The 24,228-nt window shown below is 36.4% G+C and overlaps 2 protein-coding genes across 2 annotated transcripts; one reads left to right on the top strand and one right to left on the bottom strand.

Annotated features, from left to right (window-relative positions):
• Nucleotides 1-8,744: 8,744 nt before the first annotated feature.
• On the bottom strand, nt 8,745-10,423 carry LOC135154616 (uncharacterized protein DDB_G0271670-like; the record flags this gene model as incomplete). Its single annotated transcript, XM_064101404.1, has 2 exons — nt 8,745-8,755; nt 9,829-10,423. Coding segments are annotated over 2 exons (606 nt in total), but the record flags the coding sequence as incomplete, so codon positions are not given.
• Nucleotides 10,424-12,882: 2,459 nt separating this feature from the next.
• Nucleotides 12,883-21,126, top strand: LOC129264673 (uncharacterized). Its single transcript, XM_054902587.2, has one exon. The coding sequence runs from the start codon at nt 13,602-13,604 to the stop codon at nt 14,634-14,636; it is 1,035 nt and encodes a 344-aa protein (XP_054758562.2). The 5' UTR covers nt 12,883-13,601; the 3' UTR covers nt 14,637-21,126.
• The last annotated feature ends 3,102 nt before the right edge of the window (nt 21,127-24,228 follow it).

Raw genomic sequence — 24,228 nt, 5'->3', positions numbered from 1 at the left:
AATGACGCAGGGGCAGCGATCCTGTGGGGGCGGGGGCACAGTGCCCCCCACTGTTTGAAACACTGAAAAAGTGCAATTTTTACGCAAGAAAGATGCCCCCTCACGAACGTGCTCTGTGCCCCTTTCACCTGAGAAGGACCCGTCTTATGCCGTTAGCAAGTGCCACTTTGCCTTCTTTAAGTGCCCTTTCTCGTATTTTCACCTGAGAAGGACCCATTTGATGTGTTAACGAGTGCCCCTTTGAAACAAGAAAACAATTAATATTCTCATCATAATGTTACTACTTATGAAGGAAAACTTGTAAGGATAATCCTAAGTGCCTTAAGTTTCATGGGTCATGTGAGTGGGGTAGATAAGCAGTGGCGTACATAAAGGGGGTGAGCTTTGGAGGCTCTTGCCCCCTCCCCAAACTTTTCACGACCAAGAAAAAAAAGGGAAAAGAAAAGAATAGGAAAGAGAGAAGAGTGAAATGTATAATCATCTTAATATAAGTTGTCAAAATCTATCACAAAATTGGATTTTCGTCATAAATATGTCAAATTTTTGCTCGCTCGCTTCGCTCACTTGCAACTTATAAATCTACGAGATACGACATAACTAGCACCCTCAATTTTTTCTGACTCATTACGCCACTGTAGATAAGTAATTTTTCCCCTTTGTTTTAAGATAGTGCCCTTTTTAAACGAAAAGGTGCCCTTTTTCCTGTGCCCCCCCCCCACTTTCAACTTTGCTCCGCCGCCCCTGGAATGACGGGATGATTTCTCATGATTTTCTCATTTCTCATGACATGCATGATGTATGGTCAGATATGACTTGTGTAATAAGTCCACTATGTCACCATGCAATTGTGAACACAATGGCCTTATTCATTGGCTCTTGACCTTTCGTCTACAAAAATAGACAAAAAAAAAAATAGGCTTTTTGTTTTTGGTGCTTAACGTGACGCGTGATTTAAGTTACATTATATAGATCCAGGAATAGAACGAACGTAGAGGTAAACCATTCAAAGATTAATTCTTTTCTCAAACGCGATCGGGTAAAGAAAAGATAGATTACGTCTCCGAAAACTATCGAATTTTGAAAAGAAATGGCTCGACCAACCTCAAAGTTCAAACGTAAGCGCCTACCTTCTTTTCACGGACTAAGGGTCAATTACCAACCAACTCAATAGACAGATCTTTTGAAAGGGTGTGACGTAAGCTAAAATACAAATAAAACTTGAATCGCCCAAAATAGGTCCAGACTATTCGTGGATTAGTTTGAAAGCAACAGGTTGAATATAGATGCATTGTTCTCCGCAAACTATTCTTAGAATGCGTTCATTAATTTACTGTGCAATCAGGTTTGAAATCAAGTCCCAAAATAGAAAGCGTAGATTCTAAACACTGAAAATAGATACACCCAGTGGCGGATCGGGATCGTTACCTCCGGTACAGAGAGTTTGAGCATAACTCTTCTCCTCTTCTACTAAAATGAAAAAAAAAACTTTCACCATCGCTTACTGATGCTCGAAACACAATACTATGTTAACTTCAACAAATTTAGATTTAATTTTCACTTTTTTGTTTGGTTATTTTTATTTTGTATTAATTTCTCAATTTGCTGGGCAAAGACTGACCATACAATTAAAAGTTTGTTTCGAATTATGAAGTATTAGTGATAGGATTGGGGGGCATCGGGATATATCGATATGGGGTTGGGGTGGGGAAAGACAGCCTAAAAGTAGTAATTATTATCCTCAATTGAATAATATTTGTAGAGAGTTAGATGATTCTTCTTTTAAAACATTCATATTATCGATCTGATTTGACTCAGACATATCAGAACACTCTCGTCCTGGACCTGTTATTATTAAGATGAACCTACTTTCATTTACTTTGAATGCATTTTGTTTAATCAACATTTTGTTTTCTGAGGGTGAAGCTAGGTGTCGCAAGCGAGCGGGCAAATAACACTCGTTATAAAAAAAACTTTATATTTTGTGATAGACTTTGACAATATATTTATACAGAAAATAATATCATATTTCATTGCTTTTCCTTTCCTTCTGTATTTTTTGTGTGAGGTGGAACGATTTGGGGATATGGCCCTCAAGCCCCCCCCCCCCCAATCTATAGGCTACACCAGTGATGGCGGTCACTCAGACTCAGCTATATTGTTGTTACAAGTATAAAGTAATAACGATAGAATGAGAGAATGGTAATGAATTAAGACATGGTTAACATGTCCCTGATATGTTTTATTCAAGACATTGGAGTTGCGGTCAATGCGATCGAATTTACTGCCTTAGAAAGTGTTCGGATGAACATATCTATATAATAAGTAGGGCACGCTGATTTTCATAACATGACCTCCTCCTCCCCAATGCATGTCGATTAACATGAACGTGATGATGGGATGCCGTTGCTTGGCAACACACGCTATGGGGGGGGGGGGGAGGGCTGGCTGATAAGGTTCGGTTCATAAACGGTCTGACCGGAACGTGTTTAAAGAGCAGTGAGGAACCCTTTACTTTTACGATGTTTTCGTTCGATTTTACGAGCTGTCTCATGATTCTTCCATGTATATACACCATGTGTAGACTATTCAGACTCATCACACGGCTTCTTAGTCATAAATGTCCTGTGCTTCAATCAACTTGATATACAGCATTATTATTTTCGTTATTTTTATCAGTTCAAAGAAAACAACTAAAATCAAAGAACGAAATAAAATACGTGCATGGTCCCCCATTAATGGAAGTGAAAATAAATTCAGAAACTATCTGCAGGCCTTATAGAAGTCAACAATATTTATAGTCAATCTTTGTATTAAAAAATCATAAATCCTAAACATTATCGAGTGTCGACCGCCTTAGACATCTCGGTCATGGCACACCCATATTACATCCTCTGCCTGATTGCATCCCTGTTAACCTATATGTGGTAACATTATTCCATGTATATTCACTTATCAGATTGTGTTTGTTTGGGTTTTTTTTAATAAAAGATGTGAAATGAAAAATCGAATAACATTGAAAATACCTTTTCATTCTTTTTAAAATTTTATTTTGGGGGGTTTTATTTGAATATTTTTGAGGATGGGGTAGCACACACATTTTGAAAATAGTTGATATTCAGACCTAAAAACGGGACATTTGAAACACCTTCCGTAATCATAAAGGGTGCTTATCTCACTAAACAAAATAAATGCGAACGCAAAGAGCGAACTGATGATACTGATCCGAAAAATTAACTTTTTAAACAATATTTGACATATAGGAATTATGAAGATGTTACTAATCTCACTAAATAAATAATACGAATGCAAAGATGTGAGCTGATCATTTTGGAGAACTAGACCCCTAAAATTGAAAAATTCCAGGAAGCGTAAAAAAAGGCCTTGATAAAAATTATTTACATATTGACGCGAAAAGCGGTCTTTGTTAAGTAATATTTATGTGTCACTTATCAAATAATACAAGCGCGAAACGCGGCCTGAAAGTTGTTGATGCTCAGACCTGAAAATGAAGTTTATAAGCACATTTTAAATCACAAACGATTTCCATATCTCACTAAATAGATAATACAAGCGCGAAGCGAAAGTTTAACTTTGATACAGGCCTAACCGACCAGAAAAGGAATATTTGACATGTAAAGAAATTATGAAGGTCGGATCCGTATGTCAGTAAATAAATTATGCGAGCAAAATGCTCGAGTTTGAATATTATAGGAGTTAAAGACATAAGAACTAAACATTTCATGCACAGAAGGCTTATACCTATAACTATATAAGACGAATAAGAACTGTAATTTTTTATATACTGTCATGTAAAAGTAACATTTCTATAAATTCATCAAGAGGATACGTATCTCACAAATTAAAAAAAAATGTGAGCGCGAAGCACGATAAACTTTTATTAACATTCATATTCTTTATTATAATATGTTAACCAATGTATGTAATCATAAACAAGTTATTTATCTCAACAGATGCGAGCGCAAAGTGCGAGCTGATAATTCTCACACTGACCTGAAAAGGAATATTTTAACCATTGTTTGAAATTATGTAAATTAGTATATATTATGCGGATACGTTGGTCAGTAAATAAATCAACCGAAATACAAGACTTCAAACTAATTGGGGACACCTCCTATTGGGTCCCCCACCCTTTATTATTTTTTGGAGGTGTCCCCCTGTCCGCCCGAGTGTGACGCCATGACCATGTTTGTTCCCTCTTTACTTTTCTTCTCTTTTATCTTACCAGCAATATTTCTACCCCTCAATTTTATTCCACTCTCTCCTCTAACCACTTTCTCGGATGCCCTCTGTTAGTCCAGGATAGGCCCCATAGACAAGGGGTCGAACCTTGTTTTTTTAGATATACAATGTTTTTTGATGGTTTCTTGTCAATTCGAGGGTGCTGATTCCGAATCTGAATGATGCCACTCTTGTAACCTTGAGCATTTTCCGCAAATTGGCAAAATCCAATATGGCCGCCAAAATATGCAAATTACCCATGAAAATCATAAAATTGCCAACACATTAGCTATAAAATGCATGTAGTTGTTGTGCAGAAGTGAAATACCAATTGGAAAAGCGATATTTGACAAAATATTTATTTTATTGATATTCAAAATGGCCGCCATAACCCCTGTATACTTTATTATGTAGAATATGAATGGGGAAAATATTTTTTCAAACAAGAGCACTATTATTGCATGTGATTGTGACCTGCGAGTGGACTACTGTCTGAAAATATGACTATTAACAAAACTATATCATTTGTATAATATCTAATGTGATAAATGCTGTATTAGGATATTCAAAATTGCTGTCATAGACCCCTTATACTGTGTACAATATATAAAAAGGGGACACATAATTTTCACAACCTTTGAATTTTTTCGACTTTAAAATGCCAATAACTGCGAAATATTGGTGTAACACTGTCTGACAACAAGGATTTCTAACGAAACATATCATTTCCCTTGCAATTTTGGTAATTATGCTGCATGTTGACATTCAAAATGGCTGCCATAGGCCCTATCTGTATTATGAACAAAGCGAATGAAGAAACTAATTTTCACAAGAGTAAAAACAATAAAATGAATGTAATTGTAATCTATACGAGTGAAATATTGTCTAAACACATGATTTCTGGCGAAACATATCATTTCATTTTTCATGCATGAGATAAATGCTGTATTGTAAAATTCAAAATGGCCCCTATGGGCCCTTACAGTATTATCTACAATGTAAATGGGGACAAAAACTTTTGAAAGAATTAGGATTTGCCTGACTATGAAATCCATATAATTCTGTTGTATAAGGAAAATATTGTTTGAAAACGTGATTTTTAATGAAATATAACATTTCCTCTCCCATAGGTGGTAAATACTGTATTTTGACTTTCAAAACGGCCGCACAAGCCCCTACAAATTCTGTAACATGCGTATAGGGAAACTAATCATCACCAGAATGAGAACCAAAAACGCACGTAACTATGTGATGTATAGGTAAAATTTGGTCTTGAACATGATTTCTGACTAAATACATCACATAATGGTTGAGAAGGTAATAAAAGCCTTACTTTGAAATTCAAAATTGCTGCCATAGCCCAAAGTAGTATGTACATTGTAACTGGGGACAGATAATTTTGACAAAATTGTTACTATGAAAATGGCTTAATTTTGATGTAAGTTTTAAGTATTGTCTAAGCCCAATGATCTCTAACGAAATATATCATAGCTTGTGTCATAAAGGTGATGAATGCAACCTTTTAAAAATGAAAAATGGCCGCCATAGTCCCTTATCTTAATATGTAAAATTTGAATGTGGAAAAATAATTTCCACAAAGAGACATATTGCAGCCATTTTGAAATTTAAATATAGCATTTATCACCTAATTAACATAAGAAATGATCTATTTGGTTACAAAATCACATTTTCAGACGATATTTCACTCATACATGCAACACCATTTAGTCAAGCAAAGCCAAATTCTGTTAAAATTATATGTTCCCATTCACAAAGTACATAATAGGCCTACCGTTAGGGCCTGTAGCGGCCATTTTGACTTTCAAAATACATTATTTATCACCTACCTGGCAGAATGAATGATATATCTTGTTAGGAATTATGTTTTCAGACAATATTTTACTCTTAAATCACAATTATATGCATGTTATGGTGCTGACTCATGTGAAAATTGGTTTCCCAGATCGATTGTACATAATACAGTCAATGTCTTTTGGCGGCCATTTTGAAAGTCAAAATACAATATTTAACACAAATATGAAACCCGAATAATATATTTCGTTGCAAATTATATTTGAAGACAGTATTCCACTAATTTACCACAAAAAAATACGTTTTAGTGCTCACCTTGTGATTGTTTTTGTCCTCTCTCACATCGTAGATCATAATTTTAGGGCCTTTGGCGGTCATATTAAATATCAAAATACAGGGTTTATCACATACATGGCATGTTAAATAATAAATTTCGTTAACAATAATGTTTTTAGTCAGTATTCCACTCGTTTATCTCAACAAAATGCATTTTAGTGCTCACTCTTGTGATTTTTTTGTGTCACCATTCACATTGTATATAATAGTGTTAGGGCTTTTGAAGGCCATTTTGAATATCGAAATACAGGATTTATCACATAACTGACATAACAAATGATATATATCGTTAGCAATCATGTTTACATACATTGCTTCACGCATAAATCATAATTACTTGCATTTCAGTGCTCAATTTTGTAAAAAATTAATTTTCCCCATTCATATTGTACAGGGGTCTATGATGGCGGCCATTTTGATATCAAGAAAATAAATATTTTGACAAAAATCATTTTTTCAGATATTATTTCACTCCGGCAGCACAATTGCATGTACTTTAAAGCCAATGTGTGGACAATTTTATGATTTTCATGGGTAATTTGAATATTTTGGCGGCCATATTGGATTTTGCCAATTTGCTGAAAATGCTCAAGGTTACACGAGTGGCATCATTCAGATTCGGAATCAGCACCCTCGAATTGACAAGAAACCATAAAAAAACATTGTATATATAAAAAAAACAAGGTTCGACCCCTTCTATCCTGGACTATGTCGTCACCTTGCTCATCCTCTTTACCTTATCATTTTGTTTTATCCTCCCCTTTATCATGTTCATTATGCCAGATCTGTTCTACACGAGAAAATTGTTTTACCGATAGACAGTCATTACAAATCCGAAAAGTGTGCACATGAGACAAATTATGTAAATGATTATTGTCTATTATTCGAGGAATTAAATTTATCACCTCTGTCGGCGTCATTTCGTTCGATAACCATTCATTATATCGGTGACTAAACCAAAAGATCTGTCTAATAAATTTCTCGATAAAGTTGTATTTGAAGTATGTCAATATGACGAATAAACTTTTAATTTATCCGTTATCATTATTCTCAAAATCTTCCAAAATGTACATTATGTAAGGCGACATGTCTATATCCTAAAATTCCTGACATGACTGACACAAATAAAGGATAACGTGAAATCAGTTTCTTTTCCATATTACAATTTGGAAAAATTGCAAAATAAGTTGGTTTCTTTTCGATTTGATCGGGACTAGGCATAAAATGAATAAACAAAGAAAACCTTTCGCATGCATGGATGCATTTTTAGTTGGGGCTGCACTACAATTAACTCCATATAGATTTCGATCTGTCATTATAGACTAATCGATATTCCTTTAATCAGATGAACTAAATAAGATTGTATATACACGCTTTATTGACTATCCTATACAGAATCAGTATTGACTCGCAAAGAAAATGATAAGACTACACAGGCAAGCCATGACACAAAATCCATGATGCATACGCCTACATGAAAATGGGCAACGGAACATAATAAATAATTGATGGATTTGGGATGCCCATTATATCTTTGAAGTGAAGGGCCTATTCATTTAAGTTTTTATAAGCCTATATATATATATATATATATATATATATATATATATATATATATATATATATATATATATATATATATATATATATATATATATTCCCAATTCTCTTAATCACTGTCAATTAGATGGGAGGGGTCTGGGAGCACATGGACTTCAACAGATATCACGACCAAGATAACTAAGAAAGAGGAGAAAAGGAAATTAAATAAAGCCTTGCGAAAATATGATATTTAAAAGTTATGTAACAATCTGTCACAAAATTAGATTTTCATTTTTTTAGGTTGAAAATTTAGAAGAAATAAAAAAACCCGGGATGTTGGTCGGTTCTCCAGATTCTATTTTGTAGAATTCCGATCACCCTACGACGTGTAGGATATAACTCGCAAAGTGATTTTTACCCCTAATGCTGTATATAATGACCATTTCAAGGAGGGTTGCTTACCAGAAAGTCTGTAGGTTCTGTAGGACTGACCGAACAGAGTCAATCAGACCCACCGCCCCCCCCCCCCCCCTGTGTGGAATTATTATTTAGATATTTATGAATGGGTTATCTTCATACTCGTAAAAAATCTCAGTTGGTAAAAATAACAAAGAATTTCCGGTTTGTATTATTGGTGGACACGATCCACGCACTGTCAAACAAAATTGTAGAATTCCAAAACCGTCACAGAGACCCATATTTAATTGCATCAGAATAATGAAGTCTAAAGGTTAATTTGTATATGACACTCTTACAGGTAATGATTTGTCATTTTAAATCCACACAATCTTCAAATAGTACAGCGGAATGCCGGCTCATACACAGACTGAAAAATGAGAGAGATTGTGATAAAAATAGTACAAATGTTTAGTTAAGAAATTTCCTGTCGGGGAGCTCTCCGATCTATTTCACCTGCCATCGCGACCCGCGGGAGGTTGATGACGCCGTGCTCATGGCAACGGCAGTTTCGGGTCAATGTCAGACAATAATGTTAAATGAAAAGAGAAAGATGGGGGGGGGGGGGTTATGGAGACTGTGGATGATGATCGCAATCCAGAGGGAGAAGATATAAACATGAGCAGAGCTAAATAATATTTCATGTTTAGTCCATTAACTGTTTCCATGCAATGTGACAACTTTCATCGAATCCATATGCAACTTCCTATATTACCATGATTACTATCCGAGTGAAAATACAAATGCGGGACGCAGTTGTCAATGGGAAATTTCGCAACTACTACGCAGACGCTTCATGGAACGTTGAAAATCTATTGTCAAAAACCCTTCATGACAAAGCAGCCTGTGTCAAAAATCGGTGAATCAAAACAGCAGTGTTGTCCTTGACTCTTGACAAATTACCTATTTGCAATTTTCATCCGGTCCGAATCTCTAATACGATCTGCTGTCAGGTCCGGTTCACTAATTTTCGACAAAGATCTCAAATTTTTCGTTGTGATTTGAAGGGCATTTTCAATATATTCCCAACGTTCCAGAAAGCGCCTGCGTATAGTATTTGTGAAAACTCGCTATTATAGTGAATAAAATACACGAATCGACTTTCTTCATGGAATAGGGCAATCTTTTCGGAAAACGAATGCTTTTTTTCCAAATCATTATGTTTATATATATTCGGTATTCATTTTGTATTGTTATTCAAAAAGTTGCAAACAAACGCTCCAATATGTCTAAGAATCAACCGAAATTTATAGTTTGTAGAGAACTACACATGAACACTTCACCAGTCTTTGTATTTTGGGTGAAAAGGGGGTGGTTAAAAATAAAACTGGATCAGATTGAAAATCTAAAAGCTACGGTGTTGAGAAAGGGGGACATCCACCCCAAATACATACAAAAAATAAATACGACTACTATTACTACTACCACTACCACTACTACTACCACTACCACTACTACTACTACTACTACTACTACTACTACTACTACTACTACTACTACTACTACTACTACTACTACTACTACTACTACTACCACCACTACTACTACTACTACTACTACTACTACTACTACTACTACTACTACTACTACTACTACTACTACTACTACTATTACCACTACCACTACTACTACCACTACCACTACTACTACTACTACTACTACTACTGCTACTACTACTACTACTACTACTACTACTACTACTACTACTACTGCTGCTGCTACTACTACTACTACTACTACTACTACTACTACTACTACTACTACTACTACTAATACTACTACTACTACTGCTACTACTACTACTACTGCTACTACTACTACTACTACTACTACTACTACTACTACTACTACTACTACTACTACCACTACCACTACTACTACTATTACTACTACCACTACTACTACTACTACTACTATTACTACTACTACTACTACTACTACTACCACTACTACTACCACTACTACTACTACTATTACTACTACCACTACCACTACTTCTACTACTACTATTACTACTACCACTACCACTACTACTACTACTACTACTAATAATAATGATAATAATAATAGTAAAAATGATAATAATAATAATAATAATGACGATAATAATAATAATGTTTTTTGTTTTTGATTTTTTTTGCTTTGACATTAACAACTTTTGCTTTCTTAAATCTGGCTTATTTTTGCCCTGTTAAGCAGACATCTAGTTTTTTTCGATGATAAGGAAAGAGAAGTATGATTTACAAATTTATGGTATTTTTATTTAAAAAGTAAAGTCTCAAGTTATTTTTAAACAAAAACCTTGCCTTGAATTCGATCTTGAAAGAGGAAAAGAATACAGGCGGAAATATGATAATCGAAATCAAAGAATGACTTGTAATTTGTTTAATTTGTATTTCTAAAAAAAAATGATTACAAAATATATGATTGCATTAAGTAAACAAAAATACTGACTGAATGACTGATACTCCAACGATGTTGTAGGACTAAGCCTGTTCATCGATCAAAGTAAAATGTCTATTGCTGCTCTCCTTCAGACAAAATTAGCAGCTCGGGTCGGATGGAAATGTTTGTTAATGCCGGTGACAGCGCGCAAGAATTAAATCAAAGGGCATGTAATGAATAAATTATACTTTTATAAATGTCTCCATAAAAAAAATTAAAAGAAGGGTAAAGATGTGCAAATGCGCAAGTATGTTATTTCCATAAGTCCTATAGTAGGATGTCTCAAATCAACGTAAAATGAGTATAAACAAAACTTATTGGAAGTTCACCCTGACGAAAAGTTTGTTGCAAATATAGCAGAAAATAATTGAAATATTGATGAAGGTTTGAGGAAAATCCATCAAAGATTATTAAAGTTATTAAAATGTCAAGAATTTTTATTTTTTGACGTCACATACGAGCAGCTGTCCCATATGTTATGTAAATATAATGCATAAATTTCAATTTTTAATGGTTCGTGGTGACTCCTTTATATTTTTCTTTCAGGAGTGGATGTTGAATAATTTTTCTATTTATATACTGAAGGTACAGTTAAAGCCATATTGAATTTTCTGAGTAAGAGACACTTCATTGTTGTGTTGTGTTGTGTTACGATATGTGGGAAAGCTGCTCGCCTAATTATGACATCGCAAATCAAATAAGTAACATTCTAATAACTTTTTTATTCTGGTTTTTCATCGACCTCCATCAGCATTTTTAAAATTACTTTTCTGCTATTTTCACAATAAACTTTTCGTCAGGGTGCATTTCCCCTTCAAGACCCGAGTCACGAGGCTCTATGAAAACGAAATTAAAGAAAGTGGGAATATGGGGAATGATAGTTAAGGATGGGGCCTACATTCACATAGTTGAGATGTTCCTTAAAAGAGCCCCGGATGAACTCGATTTAAGGGTCATGTGTATTTCTTTATTCCTCATTCTCCTGCCAGAAAATTAGATAAACAATTTGAAAGCTCTTTTTAAATGCATTGTACGAGCACCGCCTCTTTTCTATAAAACGTGGCTTGTGACGGGATGATTTTCTGTAGAGTAGTGACAATAGAGTCCCGAATAGGGTATAGTTATGGACCCCCCTTTGAGCATTATTCTCGTTCCCTCTCTCTACACTCCGGCGATCGATATGAACTCTTGCCTTCTTGTATATACAATACTGAAGCATTCTTACTTACGTACCCTATGCATTTTTAATGCCAACTTCAGACAAGGAGTCTCTATACAGTATTACACAACACTGGAAGGAAGGGGAGAGGGGGGCAGGTACAACCTCCCACAGTCGCTACATCTACACCCCTCATATAAAATATTAAAAAAAATAATAATAATAATTGCAGATATAATAGCGCTACTCAAAGTTTTTTGGTTATGTATTTTTCTCAAAATATCAAACACCCCCCCCCCCCAAATAAAACCCCACTCTCTTAAAGAAAGTTACATGAATGATAATTATGAGACAACCAGGGGGGTCTACAAAACATATATAAAACATAATGTTGACGCTGACAATAATATTACCATGACATGGTCAACAATGTGCTGATGCCCAAGTTCTTGCATTTAACAGCATCCATGATTTACATAACATGAGATTTATTTTAGGGAAAATCATTACCCCCCCCCCCCTTTAAGCCACACTTTTAATAACGAGCCTTTAGATATTCGGTTTAAATTATATAGCCGGGGTAATAAATATTATACACTGTGGAGTATAATCATAAGACCTGCATAGACCCCCATAGACCCACATCGCGAGATATTGAATTATCATTGGCACCCGCCCCTATACTTCAGAAAACCCTGGGGTCGCCCCTTTTACGGGTGAACTGGTCTGTTGGGACTGGGCATGTAATCGATACAAGTAGAAACCATCTCTAACAAGACACCGGTTTTGTGTTTTCCGTTTTATTGATCCGAATTTGCCAGGTGCCCATGCTTGTGTTCAAACATCCGTAGCGCCCCTCGTTACCCCCCCCCCCCCCCCCTCATCACCACACTCATTCAACCTGTGACTGTTACATGAACGGACGGACGTAGAGAGGGGTGCGTGTTTTATCATCTTCGATGCGGGGTTGTTGGGCCGAGACGTCTACGGAGTGCACACACACACACGGACTTGTGGCTCGCACGGTTGTCAGGCACGCTACTTTTCTTATCTCTACCTCGACCATTAATGATTATATTTGCAGTGTTTCTTCTCTACTGTTTCTACCATCTTATCCGCCGTTATATGGAGCAAGGGTAAAATGATCTTGCGGTCGACTTTGACATCGGTTCATCACACTTGAAATTAATTATTTTAGAACTTTTGCTTTGATTACAACACTCGTCGACTGTGGAACTATACTCATCGGGAACGAGTCATGGACTACGCATTTGTTCTGATCGAGCGAAAATCTACTTATTGAGGATCTTATTTGGAAAACATTATAAAACCGTCAACAACTAACCAGGTTCAATATACACCTCAATATTGAAAACATTCATATTGATGTGTATGTCATGAGGCCGTTCTTTGATCTACTTTGACACCGTAATCATCGAGCAGTCGGAGTGTGCAAATAAGTTACTGTATAAGACTTCTTTCTCCTTCAGAATAAAATTCGCAGGCGCCCTGATATTCTGTAGCTTGTAGGGATTCATCGATCATGGATTGAAATATAAAGTGTGCAGTGAACGCACCGTGATGGCACATTAATACGCGTCATTTTGACAGTATGTTTCCAGGAGTGCATCCCATGGGTAACCAAAGAAAGATGCGAGGCGATTCTGAGGATGTAGCGATGCCGAAATGTGCGGCCACCGCGGCCGAGAACGATGAGAGCTTTCTCCCACCCATAGACTCAAGATGGAGCGCGACGAGCGACGACCACGATGATCTCGGTTATGCCGAGAGCACCGAGGGCGGTAACCAAGGTGCTACGACGGTCCAGTCCCGAAGATTGTGTGAAAAGAAAATGTCGAAGTCCGGTCGGCTGTTGGTCAACAAATCTTCGATGTCGGACAGTTTTGTGTTGCCGAACATCTCAAATATGTCGCCGTCCAGTGAATTCAGGAAGTCGAGGACGGCTGGGTCGAACTGGAGTCATGGTGACTCAAGAACTCGTGAAAGCATGCCCATGTCTAAGAGCTGCCCAATTTTGAAAAACCGAAACGGCTACCAGTGGGGGAAAGACAGTTCGGAGGAAGATAACGATGATGAGGACTTCGAGAGGGACTTTCTTTCCATGTCTTACAACGTAATGATGCAATCAGAACGCGATGGCTTCAATCACACAGACATCGATAAAAACAGGCTTGCTAAAATTGAGATGAACTCCAAAGCTCCTAAGGATTCTTCCAAAACGAACACCAACTCGTCATCGCTCACGGAAACCAAATTACCGGATATATTTTCTCACCAGCATGATCGTTCTGCCCGTGGTCTGAAGGATGATAACAACAACGGCAGTACCGCGGAACGACGACGGGCTCGCAAAGAAAACTTGGAACGGCGGACCAAGGCCGACGTCGTCGTCAAATCGGGACAGAAGATGGAATATGAATTGGACGTGTCGCCTTGGAGAGGAGATACCAAACAAGTGAATAGAAACGAAAAGGACGACGCGATGGTCGTCGACGGCGAGGACGTGGTTAGCAATGAAACGAGTAAACCCAAGGCGAAGAGGAAAGCCGGTAATCAAAAACTGCCAATCAAGGCAAAGAACCCTGATAGTAAATGCATTGAATGGCTTCAAGAATCGCATCACTGAGGGTTGGTCAACAATGATAATTTAGAAACTCATGAAATTCGGACATGATGATACACGGTCATGTTTTATCATTGTGTGCCTTTACTGCCTTAGACTTGCAAATGGGTTTGGAACCTTTTCTGATTTTTACCAATATTTATATCATTAATATTTAGAAGAAATATGTTTCAATATCCGTCCTGAATAAATGGTGATCAGTAAGACGTTATTTTTTGTATTGAAATCATATTTATTCAGCAGCTTCAGCAGTGCTGAACAATGTTGAACAATCGTCGTATATTTTACATTTTCATAAATGATAGAATTGACATTGATGAAAGTCTCCCGTCCAAATAACTGATCATTGTTTTTTATGCAATCATATCAAACAGATTACAATATAAACTAAATACATTTATCTCACGTTTTGCATCATTATTGAACAAATTTGCCTTGTTTGAGATTTGCAAGTTTTTATCCTTGTTTGCTGGCAATCAAGTTGTATATAAGATAATTTTTTAAATATTATTATCTATAGAGATTGTTAAGCTTATAAATTCAATATGCATCTTTTTTCTGACTGGATGGAAAACTGTTCAATAGGCTATATGTATTTACACATGGTAACCCTGGTATATCATAGACTACTGTTTTTTTTTCTTCTCCTTCATTCTTCTGAATACGATAAGAACGTAAAGAGGGACGTACTTCGCGAAACGGCAAATTTTTATATGTATTTTCAGATCCCTCATATCCAAGAACGAAATACATGTATGATGCATCGAGGTATCTTTATGTTCGTTGTGGTTCAGAATCTGCCCTAGTACAGTATGTTGTATCATGGACCTATTACGAAAACATTCTCAGAGTTGAGCGCGGCGCCACGCAAGCGTATCGCATTCAACCCCTCCCCCTTTGCAGCTTTGTCATCCATGTGATCCGATCTTTACTTTGCGAAGTTGTGCTTAAAAGCTCTATAGCAGTGGGTATGGATAATCCTAGATAATGCCTTTTATTATGTCGTTGGGGAGAGTAAAATAAACACACTTCTACCCAATACAGTATAAAAGCAAACTTAAAGGTTGCTGATCGTACATGCATACAATCATGTGCCGACTATGTTACATTACGTTTCTTGAAAACGGTATGTTGAGTAGGATCATGTTTTGTAAGCATATGGTCAGATTACAGCAAAATATTGAATATCAATTTCGTAAAACTGCTCTACTGAGCGAGTAACGACCTCTTTTTGGGAGGGTTCTCTTGATCTATTGCCTTAAAATGATACTCATTTGTCTTCCCGTCTCTCTTCTCTCACTTATTTCTTGGGGGGGGGGTAAAACAAAGCTAATTTTCAATTTCCACACTGCGAGGCAATACCCGACCATATAGACACTGTCTTTATATGTGCAAACCTTATATCCTTTTTACTCTCGCTGAAAGGTCGCAATTAGAGATGATATTGGAAAAATATGTATTTATGACTATTGAGGAAGAGAAGCCCCAAGTGATATCGCAAAGGTAGTACGTTTTAAAAGAAGTCTTTCGGTATGATATTTCCATGATAACATGCCTAATATACGTTCAATTTAAACTTAAGTTGAAACTTATATGAAAATGTATCATTTCCTATTACAAATTCAGACAAAGCATAATCACTTCTAATTTTCCAATTGCAGTATTCACATTAATTGGAATGGCGTCATTTAAGCTTAAAGCAATGCAGGATGTTTTTTTTTTCGGAATAGGTAAAATTTGATTGTGGTTTATCCTTATTTTTCCAAATAGATGTTTCTATGAGTTATCAATCAGAAAATCTTATAGTTTCATGGACCTAACAACCATGTCTGTTTAACTGTTTGTTTAAATAATTACACGTAAGACGAAATGAAATAGGTCCATGGTTAAACAAATTTAAGCGTTTTTATATAATGTGTAACTAGATTTATTGTACGCCACAAAGTAAACGCTTTCATCGTAGTCATGGTACCTCGGGCGCGGAAAACTAAAATTTGACCAAAGAACCCAAAAAAAGTTTACCGGGTAATACTCAAACTCTCTCTAAGAATAACATTTATTTTTATAAATGGCCATCAATGATCGATATTGAATTTTCAAGAACCTTCATTCCAGCCCAAGATCCTGGAGCAAATTAGACAATGTACGTTATCCTTAAGCTCTTTGTCTTTACTATAATGGGTAATTTCATTTTAATAAAGAGTTAACGGGTAACAAACTTTAACCATTCAATCTTGTAGAAGAAATATAAACCTTAATGTGAGCTAAGTATTACAATATTGAGTACTATATACATTTTTTTAATGTGCACTTTACAAAATATTGGATAAAATTTTAACTAGCACAAGGGTGATTATGTGTCAATTTTGGGCAGTATTTTACCCAATGCGTGAAGCATATTGTCCAGTATATAAGTTTAAAAAATAAGCAGCAATTACTTTAGAATGGGCAAAATTTTCTTCACATTGGATATATGAAAATTCCCTAGAGAAAAGCCCAATGTTGGTTGCACACATAATAACCCTCATGGAGCATTTTTACCCAGTATTTTTAGAGTGTGCAGGTTGGTTAAACCAGTCCCTGGTTGAACGATAATCCATCTTACTTTTATATAATATGATGTGTGCAAAGATCATCAAGTTCTGTCAATGCCCCGTGACATACTCGGTTCCAGGATTCTCGTCTGATAATACCAACTGACTCGTCTAACTGTTTGAGTTGTAACTGTTATGTTACATACGAATTGACTACAAAGGGCCATCCCGGAGGGCCATCCACTTTTGTCTGTTTTCGTTACAGTTTTGAAATGTTTCCAATAATATCATTTACGTTATGGGAAAATAGACATTTAGAATCATGTAGATATGGAATTGAATCTACTCGAATTTGAGTACAAAATCCTTGAGGATTTCTTTATTCATTTTCTTTTAATGGTTAGGCCTGGAGTTTTAGTTTCAAAACAAATAGGCCTATTTCTGTCGTTTTGACAAGAAACTAGTGATATTTTAATGATATAAATTGACCCGCTCTGATATAGGTAGAAATGAATATATTCTACATTGATAAATACTACCATGTTTGTATTATTCCCTAGTTACCAAAATAACCGAGACCATTTGGCTCGCCATTAATGATGAATATTTGGAGTTACAACGTTACGACTACTTTTTGTTTATATTCTATAAACAAAAAGTCAAATTCAAATTATCTAAGAGGTTATTTTATTTTCGACGCCATTGTTGCGTGTGATAATCGTGTTCGCAGTCAGTAGTGCATTTTTTTTTGTAACTTTGTATACCACATACGTCACTGGACATTTTATTATGTAATCACTAAAAGATGAATATAAAAAGCTTGTCTTCTTTAGATAACAGCGTACCATCCGCATTCCAAAGGGTCTATTACAATATATCATTAAGTGCGGTCCTGAACGTCGGCGTCTAAATGGCAATTAGGTATATTGCTGGACTGCCATATACCCGTTTTCATTTGTAAGTTTACTGTAACCGTTAAATACCATATCGTAAAACCATTGACCTACTAACGAGCCATGGTAAAAAAAATCACGGCAATTATATAATGATTTTTTTCCGTTTCGTAATCTCTTAAAAAGAGAGGTATATAAAAATACGTAATTGTCTGATAATAACAATCGAGATGTTTTGACCAGTGTAAACGACCCTCTGCACGCTGTTACAATGATCGTACATTACATGGACCATCATGACCATGGTACATTCAATGTTTTATCAGTAAAACATGTTAAATAGCTATGTGCAATAGAGGTATTGGGGACGTGTGTACTATTTTGGTCAACTGCATTAGCATTAGGTACAGTTCTGTTAAAACATGTCTGGTAGAAAGACCGGGTAGAAAGATTGTTTATTGCCCCTATATTTCGTTAACGCAATTAATAGTCATTACCGATACAGCTAAGGCAATGGAGTCGGCACAAAAAGCTTGATTGTGAAAAAGGTGTTATGAGCGGCAATTGACAATAGGTCGTTATAGCTGTTTGGTAATTCTAACGAAGATGAAGGCTGACGTTTGCTAATTGATATGACTGGCTAATTACTACTTTATTGACTACCAATTTAGATCCTTGTTGTTTTGCCTATTAACCGTTGCGATGAGATGGCCTGAAATAACTTTCTAAGCCGAGTAGTAAAAATGCTATGTCATTCTTGGTGTCTCTTTGAAAGTCGTTAAAGTTGAATTAAGAAGGGGGTGAGTTTCCATAAATATAGGTTCTACACACAATATATAGTATATATAAGTTGTTCAAACAGATAGCATGTCACAAAAATCCTCTGCCTTCTCGATATTTTGCTTTGAAAGTCTATGAAATTAGCCACCTGTCAGAGCCCGAGAGACGAGTGTACAGAAAAGTCACTCGGAGTGTGACGTCACCGGGGGGAATTTAGTATAAGAGGTGCCTGAATGTCATACAGAAATGCTATGCAGAGAGAGAAAGATATTTTACAATTTTTTTTCAAAGCAACTCGAATCAAACAAATAGGACTGATATGTACAAATCTTTACTTTCCCTGTATAAAAAACAGTATGAATAACCATCATGAACTCTTCAATCATGATGTAAGATAGCAAACAGTGAGTTATTGAATGATATTTTCACTATTTCTCATTTATTTTATCACGATGTTCAATCAAGTGAGTAGCTGGAAAGTAATTCCGGCGGATAGCTCAGCTCTCGCTCAGCGCGCGCTGAACGCATAATACTAGTACACACAACACCCAGGCATTGAGCTATGTACTGTTAAATGGTCTGGTGGCTTTGACTCCACTTTTCTATCCTCTGGATCATTTCCACTCATAGCATAGCTCATTCCACAGAACAATCTTGAACCAAACGTATTATTCTTTCTCGGCCTTCTGAGTTGTTTCCTATATTTAATTACGCTAGGGGTCACCGTCACACATACAAACGCAATTCGCAAGTGAGTTGAAGACAGAGAGATATATAGTAATTAGTATACATCTCTATGGTTGCATGAAGACAACAAGGAAGGTATGCGGTACGGTAGCTCGACAGCTAGCTGCGCCGGAGCGGGCGGCCGGTCGGCACAAAGCAATTCCGCAACCAACTGTGTTTTTTTGCAAGAGCCGCGTCACACGCGGATAAATATGTCATAATAACACGTCTGCTACGTTATCGACTGGTGAGAAGATCTCGATCAAATTTCATATTATTCACCTTGAAATTATTCCTTTAGGGTCTATGGTATCATTCTGAGGGAATTTACATATTTGGAATAATAGTACGGCCACAAATATTTTAATCATTTCCTCTTTGCAAGTTCTATGGCTCGCAGATACAACTTCAACTGCAGATATTCCATATAGGCGTACGTGCATAGTACACAAAGCGGCACTGCCTGGTTTACTACACCGGGACCGAATACCCCCCGGTGACGTCACACTCAAAGAACACCCGTCTCGGTAGGCATTGCAGGAGCGAACTCGGGGAAAATGGGTAGGGATAAATCGTTCAAATTCACTATTTTGAAAAAAGAAAATGGGGGTTCGAATCACCTCTTAGTGTTTGGGGGGTTGTAAGGTTGCTATTAATGTAAATATCTCAATATTTGGAATCGTCTTCTTAATTCAACTTTAATTGAGTTTGATAATTCCCTTGTCATTATTGTATACTATGAATCTTGGTCCATTGAAATCCCCCCTTTCTTACAAGATGAAGTCGATCGTGCATCACTTCCCTAAAACTTCCTCCTCCTTATCTCCCTCACCATCACCCTCATCACCACCACTATCATCAGCATCATTATCATCACCAACATCATCATCATCATCATCGTCGTCATCACCATCACCGACATCTTGATCATGGACTTCTCTCTCATTTTCCTCCGCCCCTCCAAAGATACCCCCTCTACCATATTATCTGCATGTAAAATAATCATTGTTTACCCACGGTTAATTTGCTGGGCAGTCTTTGGAAATTTTTATTCATGTTCTCCCGATAAAAGCCCATCAATTCTCACACTCTGTTTGTATTATTATTATCACCCCCACCGCTACAATGTCAGTCGATAATCGACGAGATTCATTTTGTCCGAATGTCAATTCAAATGTCACCGTATACTAAATGCCTGATAACTCATTGTCAAAATAATACAAAACAATGTAAGGCGTTGTTATTAATGTACATCTGTCCCATTGAAATTACATAGATTCACTTTCAAAATTTTCTCTGTATTGTCATACAAAATGTCAATAAATAATTGGTAGATGCGCTCCACCTTATATACAGTGAGATGATTTGCATTTTTATCATTTTATAATGTATCAATTATTCATTCAAAACTATAATTCTATTGTGTCGCAATTGGAGTGAACTTGTCATCGTTATTTATTATATTAAAGTGTTGTTGATGTAGCAATGTAAACTAGAGAGAGAATTTATTATCACGACTATATGAATGTATGTTGAATAAAGAACGAAATATCAAACTAACGTAATTGAGTGTCATTTTTGTTTCACCTTCGTTCCATCTTAGCCAAGTGCAGGCGCGCCGGAACACTTTTAGTTTTAGGGGGGAAAATCCCGAAGGGGGCACAATATTTTTGACAGCGTGAGATACCGAAGCGATCGAGCGGGAGAGGGTGTGGGGACCCCCCACGGTAAGGACTTTGTGTAAAAATGGAGTATAAAAGTTGCGTTTCTAAGAGCATCCAAAAATAAATTTCTTGAGAATTAAACATAGATTTCACTACGAAACACTATACTCATAATTTATGAGAACCCATCTTTATATGAAATCTACGCGCAAAACGATCGCTTCGGAATGTCGTTTTCATGTCTGATCAATTAAATTACGTATTACGCTTATATTGACTAAAAATACCAGAAATTACATTTTTCATGCAATATCCTTTCAGAAAAATTTATTTATGTACATTTACATACACGGACGACGCGAGAGAGCACAATCATAAGTTTCAAGTAATTTCTGTCAGAACAAGGAGTGTATTAAGCAGAAGAAGCATAACAACAGAAACAAAAGAAATTCTAATGAATGTCTTTTCAAATTCAAAATGTCATACTGTTCTGACGTGGCAGACGTCGATAAGCACTTAAATCCCCATTCCATGCAAATCATTTCTGACATTAGCATTAGAGATAGTCCCTGATTATGCATGGGCAATACGTTTCATATTTTGTAACTGGAGGAAAAAGAAATATGACAAGCTTAATTGTCTAACAACTTAAAACTTTTCTGAAAATCATTAAAGTTTAAAACATTACTCGATTTATGTGTTTCCTTTTGCATGTTTTGTATGGCTGGGAAGCACTTTTGGATGACTCCTTCAAAATCTTCTTTTTTCTTTACATATTTTCTGGGGGAAATGTGACCATAACTAGGAAATGATGAATATCAAATTCAAGAAAATATTCACTTGTAAATAATCATGAACTGATTAACAAACTACCGCAGTTCATAATGTACATTATGTAACATTATTTAGAAGAAAACAATTACATTCCAATAGCGGATGTGGTTGACGGTACACCATGTGGAGTTTTCGAAAAAGTGGATAGAGGAAGAAGTGAAATTGATAGGGGAGGAAGTGGACAGTTGATAGTCGAGTAATTTTTTGTTTAAATGAGCGTAGTCCTGAAAAAGACAGTAAACCATAAAAGGTTGAAGAGTTGAAGAAGCTTGAGTAGTTGATAGATGAGAACTCCTGCTATGCACTCCATTCGCCGACTCAAGCTAGCATCTTCTCATTTATCCAATAATCCAACTACTCAAGCCTCTTTAACTCTTCAACCTTTTCTGTTTTACAGTCAATTTCAGAACTACACACATTTTCAAGAAATATTACTCTAGGACCTACTCTCAATCTTCCAATTTCTCGCCTCGAGATGTTATGGTTTCTGGGCTTGACAGCTATGACATAGATTCCATATGTTGCTCGAGTAACTAGCGTTCACGCGCGTTAGTGATATCGGGTCCGGTCTGAGCGTTTCTGGGCGACCGCGCGTTTGTTAGCTGACACAACCAGCATGCATTGGTGAACCGCTTTCAATTTGCCATTCGGTTTTAGTCTTAAATGTATTCATTAAAAGGTTAAACGTTATCACACTATAATAAGATGGAAAAGGGGCTTATCAAAGGTATGTTTCACAGAGGGACATGTTCGTCAAAAGAGGCTTACTATGATATGTAATTGCGAATTTTTTTCATTTTTGACAATGGAAATGACAATTTTTAGGCAGAAAAGTGCCTTCGTCGTTTACTTTTGTCCTTAAATAATTTATCATTTTTCTACTTTTAGGAGGGCACATTGGGGGGGGGGGGGGCAAAATCTCGTTTTTATTGGGGGGGGGGCAAGTGCCCCCCTGCCCCCCCCCCCCCCCCGCTTCCGGCACCCTTTGCCAAGTGTGATTTTTTTTATCATGATTCTCAAAATATTATCTAAACGCCCGTTTTAGGTCGATTTTCAGCTCTTTTTTTTTTTTTTAGGGGGGGGGGGGCCTTCTGTCCACTCTTTGTTAAAATCTTTAGTGTTGGGATGCTCAATGTTTTTGTTTTATTTTTGTTCCCAATGAATTTTTTAGTTGGGTGTTTTGTTGTACTCCAAATTGCTGAGATCGGGGAGAGAACGGGGGAGGGGGGGGGGGGTTCATGAAAGTTGTCATCATTTACAAAATCAGCCCTGACAGTTTAATTGGAATGCTTTGTTTTGAGTGGTTGTAGTGGCGGCATCAGGATTTTTAAACTAGGAGGGCAAGCGGGGGCGGGGCAAAAATATTTGAGGGGCACTTTTTTTATTCGCCCGTTTCACAAAATCGAGCGCGAGTGTGAGTTAAAATGTTTAACATACTAGTGGGCACTACTGACTTGAATGAATACGGAGCTGTTAAGGACTGTTTGCTGTGACTCGTGAAGATGATATTTCGGGTGCCCCAAAGGGATATTAGATTGAAAATTGACCTCAAATATATCAATATTGCGAGCGCGAAGAACGAGGTGAAATTTTGTTTAAAATCCTGCGATGATAACTGGACGTTCTAAGCATTTTTGTATCCATGAACAGGATAGGTATTTAATGAAACAATTTATGCTAGCGCGTAGCGCGAGCTGAATTTTTTCGGTATTCAGCACTTTTAACAAGCAGTATGCGTATCTTGCTAAATCAAATAATGAAAACTCGAATCAAGAGAAAAGTAATTTGTGCATATTGACTTGAACACTGGATTTTTAAGCCTATATGTTATCCTATTAAATAGATTTATCTATATCAACAGTCTTTGCGAGAGCGAAGCGCGAGCCAAATTTTTATATTAATATAATGACCTGAAAAAAAATTGTGTTAGTTAATTTGAACAAACCATGGACCTATAGGTTCACGAACAAACCAATCTTGCGTCTTTTATTTAAAAAAAAAAAGTGAAATAGCAGAGTAAATGGTAATGAATTCATCACAACGGTGATGAAACCTTAATTGCCCTGAAAACAAAGATGTACATATAGGTATTTGCAAAATACAGTGGATAAAACACATGGATACTTCACATTGATAATATTTTCATGACAATTACGTATAATGA

The sequence above is a fragment of the Lytechinus pictus genome, chromosome 7 (assembly GCF_037042905.1).
Source record: "Lytechinus pictus isolate F3 Inbred chromosome 7, Lp3.0, whole genome shotgun sequence".
NCBI classification, from domain to species: domain Eukaryota; kingdom Metazoa; phylum Echinodermata; class Echinoidea; order Temnopleuroida; family Toxopneustidae; genus Lytechinus; species Lytechinus pictus.
Note: the sequence above shows the minus strand (reverse complement) of the source record. Positions and strands in the feature narration are given on the sequence as shown.